The sequence below is a fragment of the Ursus maritimus genome, unplaced genomic scaffold (assembly GCF_017311325.1).
Source record: "Ursus maritimus isolate PB19 unplaced genomic scaffold, ASM1731132v1 scaffold_15, whole genome shotgun sequence".
NCBI lineage: Eukaryota > Metazoa > Chordata > Mammalia > Carnivora > Ursidae > Ursus > Ursus maritimus.
In genome coordinates this window covers 31,922,249-31,937,390 of record NW_024423897.1, presented here as the reverse complement: position 1 = coordinate 31,937,390, position 15,142 = coordinate 31,922,249, and the positions used below count along the sequence as shown (strand labels likewise).

The window sequence follows — 15,142 nt, the reverse complement described above, 5'->3', positions numbered from 1 at the left end:
CCTAGGAGGTGTTCCCAACAGCAAGTCCCCACAGTGTGGATAACCAGGTCTTAACTCTGCTTCACGGGACTCCCTAATAAGTCTTTGGGGTCCCTACTTGAGCCTTCTGGGAACCTTATTTTGACTTGACTGTAGCCTACAAATGGGTATGTGGGGAGTCTACAAACTTCTCCTCTCTTCCTCAGTAGAGGATGTGAACGTGCTCCAAGGAGAAAACTGCATTTCACATAAAATCCCATTTCTGATACATAAAGAGTATCTTCCTGGGACTCATCAATTTGTATTAATTTGGACATCAGGCAAGGCAGACGTCTGAGGTTCGATGTAGTTAGTGGACTTTCGGGATTTCCTTGTAAGCACTTGCTTTGTAGTCCTGCGTCTATGAGGCTAAGATACAGGGGCACGAGAACTGAAATAAGAAGACATTTTGAAATTGAATTTTACATGATGAATCCTATTTTCTGCTTCACTAGACCTTTTCACCAGAATTACGAAAAAATCATACAAAGTAGTAATTTAAGGGTGTGATTTTGCTCTAGCTTTATGGGGCACACTCATTCTTCAGAGCAGTCACGCAAGAAGTCTGTCCGGGTCTCACGTTGGCATTCCACGTCTCCTCGCCTCCAGGTCCCATCTGGTAGACATCTGAAGTACTGGTATCCAATAGATGTGAACCCAGTAAAGCAGGAAATTTCCACTTCTTCCCCAATGGAGTACAGTTTCTTTTCATTCTAGAATTAAAATGGAAAAAAAAAAGAATTAAAATGGAAACCAGCAAATCATCGATGCCACAAATAATATCTCTAAACACCTCGGGGTAGTCCTGGATTCTTTCCATTCCTTCACTCCTGGATCTACTCAGTCACGGAGTCCTCTCAATTTCTACTTCTAAACATCTCTCAAAGCTCTCTCCTTTCTTTTGCCATCATCACTGAGTTCGTTCATGGCATTTATGATCTCTTATAAGGACAACTTTCTAACTGGGCCTTCTTCTAATCCACCATATTGTTGCTCTAAATTGGTCTATCTATCTATCTATCTATCTATCTATATCTATATATCTATATATATTTTGGTTTAGAAATTTCCTCTGGATATGGCATGGCCTTCTACTGCAAAAGTTAAAAATCTACATATGTACCCTATAGTGGCTATAAACTGAATACATAATGTATTCTACATACGCAGAAAATACATGGATTTGCTGGGGTGGCTAATTGGCTACAAATCGTTTAGAAGTGTTACTCAATTCCTAGTAACCCATGGGTCATTATGTATTTTCCCAATTATGTGTAATTAAAGTACAACTACTGTCATGTGGGGGAATTCACTAAAATCTTCAAGATAAAATGGGTTTCACCCTTCTTAGTGTGGAGTATTAGTTTTCGTCCATTTTATCATCCTACCTCTCACAAAACAAAACCATCTGCCATTCTTTGAACATAATAATCTCACTCATGCTACCATGTCTTTATCGGGCTGTTCCCTCTATGCTCCACGCCTTCCCTGAGAGAAGGGAAGCCTTCTCTCAGGCCCCAACTCAACTAGAATTTCCTCTGTGAAACCCTTCACTTTCCCAGCTTCATGAGGTGCACCATCCTCTCAACTCTGGGGGAAGCTTGGACAAGCCTTCTCTCAGGCCCCAACTCAACTAGAATTTCCTCTGTGAAACCCTTCACTTTCCCAGCTTCATGAGGTGCACCATCCTCTCAGCCCTATTTTTCGAATGTGTGCTGCATTGCGGTTTCATTCCCGACCCATGAGTGGCACCTCCCAGATTTCTCACACATCTTTACAAAGGCTTAATAACTCTGCTGAAAGAATGCAAAACACCATTCTTCTTAGGGGGCAGTAATGTAACACTATTTTTCCATACTCGGCGGAAGAAAAATGCAAAGAATTGACTAGGAAGTCATTCTCTGCAAACTGAAGTCGTGAATTTTGAGGGAGGTGAAAAAAAATTTCGACTGTCAACTTTTGTTATGACTTGGCCACATGATTCAGCTTGTCTCCTAGAAGATGATTAATCTCCTGACTACAAAAAGATTATTCTACTATTGGTTATTTTGGGTGTGTCTTTGTTTCTAAGGGAAATGGACTAATGAGTAGCATTAATGATTTGGATGTTTTATTCAAAAGCTACACATTTCTTCTTGCATTCCTCCTCAAATAAATTATGGTCTTAAGCTTCTGCTTCTTTTTATCTTACGAGGCTGTAACCTGTAAGTGTATGTTGCAACCATCAAGTTTCCACCAACACATCTGCTAGACTGACTGAACAAGGAAACTTTACCTAAAGTCACTGTCGCTTGCCTACAAAGGTAGGCAATTACCTTTCTGTGCAATGACATGGTTGCTGTAGCCTAGAATGAAGCGTTATCTGCCTCTGTCTCAGAACAAGTGATATTTTGCTACCTGGACTCCCAGAAGGTACTCGTTAGGAAAAATCAAAATTGTATTACTTTTGAGTAAAAACTACTGTCAGTAGAGATGAGGTCTTTAATAAAGAGCAAAACAGAACAAAAAGTAAATTTATTCATAGGAATGGAAACAGATCATCTAATTTTATAAAAAGACTCATTCGAATAATGAATCACTGTTTAAACCCTTTGTGTGCTTTTAAAATTAGAATGCTGATCATTTTAACAGTTTTTGTGAGCAGCTGGCAAAAACAGGTTAAAATTACTTGGCTATCCGGATCTGCCAAAATGTAATTTTGAGGATTATGTTCTAGGTCAGGGCCTAGCACAGGTCCTCTATAAAGGGCCGCCGCAGTCAGAGCAGGCCACACGGTGTTCGCTGTAACTTCTCACCTCTGCCATTGTTGCCACCACAGATTATATGTAAATCAACGAGTGTGACTGTATTCCAATGCAACTTTGTTAAAAAAAAAAAAAAAAAGGAAAGAAAAGAAAAGAAAAGAAAGGAAAACAGATGGCAGGCCAGATTTGGGCAGTGGACCACAGTTTGCTGACCCTTGTTCTAAAGGACTCATCCCCACAGCGTGGCTCTGAAACTACCAGAATCAGTATTACCTGGAAACTCGTTCCATAGGGCAGTTTCCAGGCCCTGCCGAGACCTGTTGAATCAGAAACTCCAGGCACGAGACCCAGCACTCTGGGTTTTCACAAGCCCCCGGTACACTGTAGAGTTTGAGAATCTCTGTTCTAAAGACTAACTGACATTACCTCCCTCCAAAATATTTCCTCCCCGTAAACCTGTAGGCAGAAGACAAGTGAATGTGGCAGGCACATTAGCTTGGACTATGCTCCACTGATATTTATCTGCTGGCATTGGAGAATTGAGGGTTATTGATCTTTGATCATAAATATGATACCATTGGAAAAAGATTAAAGGCTTTACTGAGTTTAAGAAAGCTAAAAAAAATTTTTTTAAGGTAACACTGATTAGGGAACATGCCTTCTATGATCAATTTTAAATATTATATGTCTCTCATTTATATCTAAAGCCACGGACCTGTCTGATAAGCATATTTGGTTATTTTAAATCATAGAAACATTGTGGCTCAATGAAAAAAGATAAAATGAAAAGGTATGAAAACATATGGGCTGCTTAAGAATTCTTCAGGTTTCTAACCCGAGGCATCACAGACTCCACACCTCCTGTGACGAGGTTGTCTCTCTGAAAACATGTCTTAGGTGGGGATTAGTTTGCTCAAACTCAGAAATAAACAGTCAGATCTTAGTTGCAGATTCTCACAAGTCATCCGAACCTATATTGTGGTCACGCTCCACTCTCCACTCACGTAAGTGGACCGTTAGTTTGGGAACTAGTGACGCCAAGAACGCAGGCAACCTGCTGTCTTTGGTCTAACAACCAGGTATGAAGACCTCTTCAGGGAATTCGAGACAGAGGCGTGGTAGGGTGTTTTTAAGTATTAATTTTTAAGTCAACAGAAGATGATTAAACTGGGAAAACAATAACCTTAAATAAAAGAAGAATGCATACTTTTTAAGTTCTATGTTTTGGATTCCAAACTTGAAGTGAAGGTCGGGATGCTTACCCGGATAAATCCATTTTCCGGAGGAACTGGCCGAGGACACCCTGAATCTGATTCTGTCTCGGGCAGGTCTATTTCTTTCACTTCTTCATCATCACTGACACATGGTTGTCCACTAAAAGGGAAAAGTAAATATGTGTGCATAGTGTAACAAACGTGTGTTTATACACACACACACACACACAATCCACTTACATGTGTATGTGTACACATATATATAAAGAGAGAAACCTCTAGAGAGAAATGGGTAGCACCAGATCCGCCAATACCCCACCGATACACTGTATTGGAACAGGTAAAAGTCTGATTATTTCTTTACTTAGCCGTAAGAAACTAAACATTCCCCGTCACCATCCTTACTTGTTCTCCATAATTGAAAATGTGCAGTGCTCCTCTTGCCGCTCCTCCCCCTCACAGGGTTTCCCTCCTTGTTGGGGGGCAGGGTTGTTGCATTCCCGGGTTCTGGATCTCTTATAAGTAGCATCACACGTGCTCCAGGAAGACCAGCAGCTCCAGCTCCCATCCACAGCATCTGGAACACAGGAAGCCCCCCACCCATCCTGGTGCAGCTGAGGGAGCTGGGGGTGTGAAGCCAGGCAGACACGGTCTCCTCGCTTTTTAGCTGTGTGGTTCTTTGAGGACTATCACAGGGTCAGCGTGAGGAATAAAAGAAACTACCTTTGCAAAGCGCCGGACACCTTGCCTGATTTCCCTTTCCTGTTCCCACAGCCTGAATAAAATAGCAACAATTCCGAATCATTTTCAACTATCGGCAACATATCACGCACATATGTATATGCACACATATATGCATAAATACGGACTTCTTCTGAATAGAATATATATCAAATTACTTTCTTAATGGTAATAGAATACATTCTTACCCCCAGGACACATCCCTTTTCTAACATTATTTAGCCCTGTATGAAACCTTTGTTGGGGTCTTAACTTATCTCTGATTACAAAGCCATCGTCATCCTACATTATAGTACAGAAGAGGCTTATAACAACAGTATCACATTTTTTATTTTATAGCATGGTTTATTATTTTATTTAGTTTATGTTACAGGCGTTGTGCTGCCTACCATATATATATATATATATAAAATCTTCAAGTACATACTGGCATTGTCCCCATCTGATGGGTGAACGGTTTGAGGCGTAGACGGGTTGGGTCACTTTCTCATGGTAACACAGCCGGTAGGTTATGGCGGAGCCTCACTCTCACCAGGGCTGTTGGACTTCAGAGTCTAATTTTTTACAGGCTTCTCTTCCTTGTGAGTTTGCGTAAGGTGGAAAACGAAACCTCTGACCAACCCAGAACACCTGTTGGAGGGGAAGTCACGGATACTCACTAGATTTGTAGTCCGGGGAGCGTCTCTCACAGTTGTCTCCGTAGGTGCCACTCTGGCACACGCACAGGCACTCGGTCCCCGACAGCGTGGGGCGGCCATTATTAGGGCACGGAGCGCACCGGCAAGGGTCAAACTTGGCCGCGTATTCTCGAAAAGCTTTCTTGAGGTTGCTCCGTCTTGTCACCGCACAGGGGATGTTTCTCACCAAGTCCGTAATGGGAGCGAGCTAGGAGCAGAGGGTAGAGAGTTACGTCCACCACCTCACTCGCACATATGTTGCCCTCACTGCTCAATTCTCAGGGACTGAGAGGAAAGGTCTGGAAAATCCCACACTTCAAAGGGATTATTGTGCAATATAGCCTATGTGGGCAGGGGAGTTTCTTTTCTTTCCCTTCTGGAGAGGGTAGAGCAGCTAGCAGCAGGATTAGCTGGCTTCTCTTGTCCCTAATGTGATGCCTCTGGAGCTCACGCTCCCTGGAATTCGGCTAGGAAGGAAGCTTCACGGGACGTGTCGCTCCCTTGGACTTACATCAGGGAATTCAGTAAGCATCAAATGCATGCCTCGAGTCACTGAGAGCGGTGACCAGGAGTCGGGCGGCTCATGCACATTCTGCCGAAACCTCATTAGGTTTGATTCAAGCAGAAAAATCCAGAGAAGGCGAAGAGAGGCTTTCTGTGTTCTTTTTTTCCAGGGACAGGATTGGCTTTTGGTGGGACCAGATGAGAAAATATGGAGTGGGAGAGATGAACTTGTCCGTACGATGAATGGAAGAATTACGGCAACAGATAATGGAGCTAACACAAAATCAGGGCTCGTTTTATTAACATTTGAAAACCTCAAAGGAGTGATTATGTAGTGCAATGTATGAGTCACAGGTGCCCAGATGGGCGGCCAGATCTCATTTTCCCATCATAGCCCGTAGAGCTCAATGTATCTTCACGTTGCATGTAAATTATTCTACTTCATGATGATTGAACTCCTTTATCTTCATTTAAATGAAATGAGCAGAATAGCTTCTTTGAGGGCTTTAAAAATGTGCTTATGTTTTAGTCAAAACTGGTTCTAAATGGCATATGACTGATACGTGGGCAAAGTATTCCATAAATAATAAAAAAATCACATTTTTATGTAATCACAACAAATACAGGACAGGTCATTTTAATCAATGGTGATAGAAACAGAGAGCCAAATGGGTCTAAGATCCCATGTATCCCACAGAGCTATAAATGAAGATTTAGGCATGCTCATCGAATAAAAAGCTGCACGAAAGGTACACAGATCAGATTTATTGTATAGATGGGGAGCTGAAGAGCCCTACTTATGGCAAGTTCGAGCAGTTGTATTCACTAAATTCCCCTTGGGGGGGGTTGGGTGGCTCAGTTGGTTAAGTGTCTGCCTTTGGCTCAGGTCATGATCCCAGGGTCCTGGGATTGAGCCCAGCATTGGGCTCCCTGCTCAGGCTCCCTGCTGGGTGGAGAGCCTGCTTCTCCTTCTCCCTCTGCCTGCCACTCCCCCCTGCTTGTGCACGCGTTCTCTCTCTCTGTGTCAAATAAATAAATAAAATCTTTTATTTTTATTTTTTTTAAAGATTTAATTCTTTATTTGATATAGAGAGAGACAGCCAGAGAGAGAGGGAACACAAGCAGGGGGAGTGGGAAAAGAAGAAGCAGGCTCCCAGCGGAGGAGCCTGATGTGGGGCTCGATCCCAGAACGCCAGGATCACGCCCTGAGCCGAAGGCAGACGCTTAGCAACTGAGCCACCCAGGCACCCCTAAATAAAATATTTTAAAAAGATAAATTCCCCTTCTTGGTATTTTACGTATGCTAAGAATTCTAAATACTGTACCAGAGAATGCTCATTTGAATAGCAAACGCAATTGGTGTGTAACATTTTTAAAAAGGTACACTGTGCATGCACACTAAAGAGTTATTTTCTTTATCATTTGCAAGGACAACGGGAAAGGAATTGCATGGTGCACAATTTGGGCTGCTAGAGAACCACTTTAGCTCTCTTACCATAATATTTCTTTTTTTTTTTTTTAAAGATTTTATTTATTTATTTATGTGACAGAGAGACAGCCAGTGAGAGAGGGAACACAGCAGGGGGAGTGGGAGAGGAAGAAGCAGGCTCCTAGCGGAGGAGCCTGATGTGGGACTCGATCCCGGTACGCCAGGATCACGCCCTGAGCCGAAGGCAGACGCTTTAACAACTGCACTACCCAGGCGCCCCTTACCATAATATTTCTGACTCTTACCTCAAAGTCAATCACAGCAGGATTTTCCTTCACTGATTCTAACCACTCAGAAAATTCCTTCTCCGCAGGACCAGAGTTCCCCTTCTCCCACACCAAGGCGGCAGCATACTTACTCCTCCCGCCTCGAGTCAGAGATATGGATTTCTCTGCTCCCTGCAAAACCGACCCTGCAAGGAGTTTCAAGAAAATGACTCATTTAACTTTACTGCACATTCAAACTTGAAAGAAAAGCCTATTTGCACAGGAGGAGAAGTAGATGGTAGTCCGTAGCTCCATTAAATAAGCTAGTGAAAAGCAAGAGAACACTCCTCCTCATCCCTACAGGGAGTTTAGTAAAGAAATGGTAACAGTGTTCACAGTTACATTTATTAAGCAACTTGTATATGCCAGGCACTGCACTGATTGTCTTAAGTTACTCTCCCAACAATTTTGAGAGGTAGGTATTATTATAAACGCGGGCACTGAAGCCAGAGGTAATTTAGCCTGGAACACATGCACAGTTAACTGGGTGGGGAAGAGGTAGGAGGCTGGGATGTAAATGCAGGCCGAATCCAGGCTACTCTGCTCCCTGCTCTTGGGTGCCAAAGCTCCCACTTTTGATGTATATCAGCACGGGTCTTGGCCTTTCAGAATAACATAAACCACCTGGCTTCTGATAGCCAATCAGTTGACTGTCAGGCTGGAGATTTCCATTTAGAGTAAACAATGGATAAAATGCTTTTAAACTTAAAGACAGGTGTAAAAGCACAACTAACCAAAGAGAAAGAAAAAGTTAAACCTCACGTTAAGAGTTGGCACAATGTTTCTTTAGAAGCAATGACATTAACGTACCCAGCACAGATCTTTTACACAAAAGTTCAAAAACAATTCCTGTCAACTAACGGTGTCTTTAACTAATAAGGGCAGGAACTGAGTAATAGGGAATCATAGAAATAAAAGCAAATGAAGAGGAGGTTAGTAATACGGGTGAGAGTTAATGGCATGAATCTGGTGTCTAATTCTGCAGTATGGATTAGCCATGCCTCCGCTGTTTAGAAATTCTATAATAAGAGTCTAGAATGATCCGAACAATGGGTGAAATACTCTCTCTGTGAAGAAAGTAGTATCTCCTTTTCAAAGTGACGTTGCATAAGAAAACACAGCGGGGTATAAGAAAACATTTTAGAGGTTTTTGTATTTATTTTTCGTATAAAAAAGGAGAGAAATGAGTTTTTGCCCAAAACGTATCAAAAATTTCAAGGAGTTTTTAATGAAATATTTATTCGTCATTATAATATGAGCAAGACAATGAAAAATTCTGTTCATTTCATATAGGGTATCTTTTAAAATTTTCTCTTTTCCACATTTGTATATATTTTGTGTGCATAATATATTTTTAGAATACTACGTTTATAAAGTTTGTTAGTATTGTCTTAGTAAATATATTAGGGATATATAGTAAAAAAATTTTAATGATATCATTACAGATCTAAAAATTTGGAGTCCGGTGATTTAATCAAATGAGCTCAGGATTAGACATAGACAAATTATGTTTTCGTGTGTGCTTTACTCTTAAATGTGCTTAGATTTTAGGCAAATTTTCATCATGATTAATAAACATTTGTTGCGAATCTGCTATATGACAGGTTGAAGACTGAGAGAAATGTCAAATATGCCTTTTGTATCTGAAGGACCTAGACTCTCAATGAGGACACAAAATAGGTACATAAATGATATTAGCAAAACTATAGAGAAATAAAAAAGGAAAGAAAGAAGGAAGGAAGATAAGAAGGGAGGGTAGGGAAGGAAAAGAAAGGTGCACAGAAAGACCAACAAAACAGTTCGGCTTAGTGTGACAGAGTGGTAGTTCAGGATTCCTACGTTAGGGCCGTGGAAGAATTCTGCAATTTTAGGCACTTGGGGGGGTGCTACTATGAAAGGACTTTGAGGCAAAGCTAAGACATGGGAGGGGGCAATGCCCTCCCAGCATGGGCAAAGACCTGGAATGAGGGGCAGCTGCTGCCATGTTCTGGAGACCATGCACATGGCCATCTGCTTGAGTTGAAGCTGAAGTTTCAGGTAGGGGAACAGCAGCGAAAAAGAGAGAATCTGGATGTGAAGCCAAGGAGACTGGACTTCATTCTGCAGGTTTAGAAATGACTACATTCCCTAGAAACATTTCATTTTGAGTTTGGAGAGTTCACACAATTCAGGAGTATTAGCAACATGTCACCTGGGCAGCGATGGATAATTGATAAATAAGTGTGGAGACCATTGTAATCTGCAGTGTCTCACCTTATGCCTACAAACCAAAAATTGTGGGACATTTTCTCATCTCTTTGTTGGATGAATTTTATAATTGATAATTGAACAGTTTTTCTTTTGAGTAAGTACTCAAGAATGTATATTCTCAGAATTCTGTCATGTTTTGAGATGTCTTCTTGTTACCTTTATATAGGAGATTACTTTTTTTCCTTTCAGAAATTTGTGGACATTATTGTGGTATAGCATTGAATTTAGTTATGGAGTCTGCGGCCAGTCAGATTTTGTTGTATTTGTTCTTCTGTGGGAGACTTGCTCTTTCAGTCAAGATAGTTGAAGAATTCATTTTTAAAATCTCTGTATTTAGTAAATTAATGAGGTTTTGTCTTGAAGTTGTGTATTTGAACACTATTTCTGATGCATATAATGAAATAAATTTGTTCTCTTATTTCAGGGATATATTCATACATAGTTGTGGGGTTTTTTTGTTTGTTTGTTTGTCTTTTGTGTTTTTTTTTTCTTAACAGTTTTCCTGTTTGATTTCTTGGGATCTCTATTTCAGGAACACAAATTCCCACAGATGAAATGATATTTGTCATTCCATTTCCACCAGATTTTCCTTAATAACTGTTAACACCTAAATTTCCCCTGCACTTACTATGAATTACTTTATATCCTTCCTATATGTGATTAACTTTCTTGTTTTTATTTTCAGGCAATTATATTTTGTTCTTGCAGTACCTAATTTATTTAGAACTATAATGGTGATATTTTTCAATGTTTGTGTGTCTTTGTACCTTAGCTTTGAAATTTGCCTTTTCAATTAATTCTTATAATCTTTTTGTCCTGAGCACTTGATTTATTGAATTCACATTGTTGTTTAATTTATTGCATGAAAAACTGGTATAGACCCTACATCCATTCTTTGGTTTATATTACTAGGTTATTTGTCTGTTTTGCGTGTTCTCTTTTTCCTTTTTCCTTTTTTCTGCTGTAATATGAACACGTAGTTTTCAAACCAATTCTTCTTCTTTTGCTTATGCTTAACATGGGCGTATACATGTAGACCATCTATATGGTCTGATATTCAAAATTATCTATCTATTATTATAGGAAATATTTTTATTGGTTCCTTGTCTGTCTCCCCAGGAGAATATAAGCTTCCTATTTTAGGAGTTTCTGTGATTCTGCTTCCCCTCGTTGTCAGAATGAGTAGCCATCAGTCAGGCAAAGTCCAGTGAGCAAGAGAACTTTATTCAGAGGAAGGAGTTATTTATAATGGCAAGGCACAAGAGAGAGCAAGACTTATGTAGGAGACTATATAGTTTCGCTAGGCAGAGAGGGAGAGAGAGAGAGAGGCAGGAATGTATCTTTAAGGCTATGTGAAACCAAGACATGTTTAAGCATGAGAACTGCATGATAAGGTTTGCCTTGGAAAAGTCTCCTGTCACAGGAAATGTGTAGAATAGATTGGCAGAAGGCATCGGGAGAGGCAAGGGGACCAGTTAGGAGGCTTCTGTGGTAATCCGGGTTGGAGTAATGAGCAGAGAGCATGCCCATGCAAACGAAGAGATGGGGGTAACTGGGAGAAATATCAAGGACGTAGAGTGATTACCGACTGGATACGGAGGCTAGAAAGAGGGAGAACTTGAAGACAACACTCAGGTTTCTGGTGTGGTTGCTGGAGTCTTATTTACATACGTCTCTTGGAAGACTCTTAATGGTTATTTAGACGTATACTTTGTAAGCTCCTTGATAGGAAGGCCTGCTTGACACTCATCGTTACATCACAGTCCCCAATACTGAGTTCCACCCATGGGAAAAATTGATAAATGTTAACAGCCTAAGTATACAATCAAGAAAACCTTAACTATTTCCCTTGTGAGTAGTGCTAATGATATTTTACGTTCCCCTTTCCCCCCACCACACAGAGGGCTCTGAGGTAGATAAATGAAATAAAGGAAAGCTAAACGCAGCACAGTCCAGTGTAACGTGGTCTCCAACCACTGACCCCGCCGGACGGGTAAGCTGCTAGGAGACAGTAAGGACTCGTACCTTCGTATTTCTCTGACATCTTGTTAGTGGTGCATCGGTGTTCCACCTTTGTTCTCTTGAAACCGAAACGGCGTTTCTTTGTTTCGATCCTCACACAGTTTCGGATTTCTTCCTCTGTTAAACCTAGGAAATGGAGTACAAACAAAACGTCCTGAGAACGCACCACTGAGAATTCAGACAAGAGGGCCGGATACTCCGTATCAGCTCCCATCTTCTCCAACTCCTGTAAGGCGGAATGAGGAACAGCTCTCACCTCCAGATTCAGTCCTTTACAGGCCCTGGGATGATCCTGAGCAGAGGAAGTATTTAAGAGTCCCTGCTGTCTCTCCCTTCAGCACTGGCCCTAAGAGGCAAATTCAAGGTGGCTGTGGCCCATCCCATGGGACTCAGGTCGGTCTCTCCCTGTTGCCTACACACAAGGAGCCTCAAAGCTTGCCTGTCCTACTGGCCACAGCCACTCTGTAGCCCTGAAGCTCAAGAGAGGAACACATGTTCTGTGTGGTGCCCCTGTCAGGCCTTCTTTCTGGGCCACGGCTGATTCTGTGAGGCCTGAGTCCTCCTCATTTATCTCCCAGTCAACACCTAAAATGGAAATCTTGTTGCCCATCCCTCCTTCCCTGAACACTCATTCTCATACTAGTCTCCCTGACTCAGATGCTCATTCCACCTGTACCTCCAAACCCCTTTTGTTTTCTCTCAGAAATTCTGACTTGCTGACCTAAGAACTCTTCTCAGTGTCCTCCCTGCCTGTTCTCTTCCTTATCTTCATTCGAGCCTGCACTCCTTGTTTCTCCTGTTGTCTCCGAGGGAGGTGGATACCGCGTCATTCACAGCCCTGGAGAGCTGGGCTGGATTTCCTCCTAGCTTCCCAGTGCTGCCATCGGACAGGGAGTCTTGTCAAAACCTGATGCTCCAAAGCTCAGGCCATTCGGTTCTAACATCTTTAGTCCTCATTGTTCTCGCCTTTTACCAAACTCCCAAGCATCACTTGTTGAAGAACTTGGCCTCTGAGTCACTCTTCCCCACTCCCATCCTTGCCTGTATTCTCAATGACTTCAAAATCGATGCCACGTCGGGGATGAAGGGGGACACAGTGCAGGGAAACGGGTCTGGCTATCTGTAGGCTGAGCTGCTGCTGCCTGTCTGGGGTAACTGGAAGAGAATCAATGTTTCTTTTTCCTTAACAGCTTCCAAAGCCTCCTGACCTGCTACCTGAAACACCAAAATTAGAATCCAGATTTTGGTTTTTGTTTTTAATGGAATTTATTTAAATCAAAATATAGCTGACACAAGAATGCAGTTTTTTTGATTGTTAGTTAAAAATTACCTTGCAAAACACAAGCACACGAGAGACAGAGCTGTTAATATCAGCCCCTAAGCACCTGAAGCAAAGAAGTTCATCAAATCCTGATATGGGGGGTTGTAGATTACAATCAGCAGAGGGAGTATTTTTAGAGCTTCAGGTGCAGTGTGGGTGTGCTACTGAAATTGAATTCTAAAGGTACAGATCACTGAGACACGAGGCCAAGTAGAAGAGGATGGGGTCTGCCTACTTCCCAGTATTTTCAATAGTTTGACAACTTTGAAGAGAGGCATTATAAGTTGGCGGTGAAAGATTCTGGTAGCGTTGTTCTAACAAGTAGGTCAGTCAAATGTTTAGGCCATGTTAGGAATTTCATGCATAGTTCCCACCCTTTTTAAATTTTTTCATTAGGTTTTTATTATTTATAAATGAAAATTAAATTTGATGTGTCCAATTCATTAACCATAACATAATTAATCAACTATCTACTTAGTTAATTTCATTTTCTGAGGGCTAATGGAGAATCTTAAAAGATTTGAATGATGAATCCCTCTTATGAGCCATGGTGTCGGTCACACAGTGATTAAAATATCAAGGCTTTATCAGTGAATTTCTGTGCACGCCTTTCTTCCCCTGCATTTCCTGTAGCTTGCTGCCTGACCCCTACCCAGTTGCTGGATCCTGCAGCACTTGGCCTCTTAAACCTGAGTGTCCCTCTGATGTAGCACAGGGGACAAGTATTTCAGAAATGTCCTCCACTACTCTGATGGGGTGAAGGTCAACACTGTTAGTCAAAAATGTCATACGGATAAATGGGGGGGCCTATAATTGTTCTCCAGTTTGGAGTAAGAAGTGACTTCTCAACAAAAGGAGTTTAAAATTACCATCTTGCGTATTACGATATTTTAATTGTTTAATGTTTTTACTTTATTTCTGAAATTCTTTTCAACTAGCACAAAGAAGCAATGTCAACTTTTATTCAAGGTCTTAAATTGACTATGGGACACTGAACAATAGAGGAATAAATGAAGGATGCAAATAAAAAGCAATTTAATTTTGTTTTCCTCTTCTTGAGGGAGAAAATGTACTATGAAATATTCAGGTCATGTTTTTGAAATTAATGACAAGGGATACAATTCTTCCTGAATAACACAAATTAAACTAAGCCTATACTCTAGTTCCATGTTATGGCTAAGCAAAGAGAGAAGAAATGGAAAAAAGAGAGGAGGCCGCCAGAAAATATATTCATCTAGAGAGTGGGCAAAAACAGGTACACGTACCCACCAGAGAATTCCATTTTATTGAGATGTGTTTCTGTCTGGGTGTGCTTCATCTTTTTTTTTTTTTTTTAAGATTTTTTTTATTTATTTATTTGACAGAGAAAGACAGTCAGCGAGAGAGGGAACACAAGCAGGGGGAGTGGGAGAGGAAGAAGCAGGCTCCCAGCGGAGGAGCCTGATGTGGGGCTCGATCCCAGAACGTCGGGATCACGCCCTGAGCCGAAGGCAGATGCCCAACGACTGAGCCACCCAGGCGCCCCTGGGTGTGCTTCATCTTAACCACAATTAAAACTGTGCACCAATATTATTATTGTATATATACACACACACATACACACACTTATTGAATATAAGAACATGTATTACATATAATAATATTAAATATAGAAATACACTTAATTGAATATACCTATATGTACTATAAATGTATATAAGTATTATATGTACATACTATATATAAATGGGTGTATGAGTACATAGGTGTATATGGTCATTTATTTCCAGTTTTTCCTATCACATCTCAAGCTCCTTTCTTTCCCTTATTATGTGCACCTGTTTCTACCTCTATAGAGAAAAAGATGGAAGATGAGAATGTTTTGGTAGGAAAGTATAGCTCATCGCTCCATTTCGG

General features: G+C 41.2%; 1 protein-coding gene across 1 annotated transcript in view; it reads right to left on the bottom strand.

Annotated features, from left to right (window-relative positions):
• Positions 1-15,142, bottom strand: part of C6 (complement C6) — a 53,549-nt gene that overhangs the window by 13,271 nt on the left and 25,136 nt on the right. Inside the window, exons 8-13 of the mRNA XM_008692592.2 lie at positions 11,929-12,051; positions 7,633-7,799; positions 5,377-5,602; positions 4,382-4,553; positions 4,025-4,136; positions 599-731 (exon numbers count right to left, since the gene is read on the bottom strand). Of these exons, the coding sequence (XP_008690814.2) occupies positions 599-731; positions 4,025-4,136; positions 4,382-4,553; positions 5,377-5,602; positions 7,633-7,799; positions 11,929-12,051 (933 nt within the window). The remainder of the gene's footprint in view (positions 1-598; positions 732-4,024; positions 4,137-4,381; positions 4,554-5,376; positions 5,603-7,632; positions 7,800-11,928; positions 12,052-15,142) is intronic.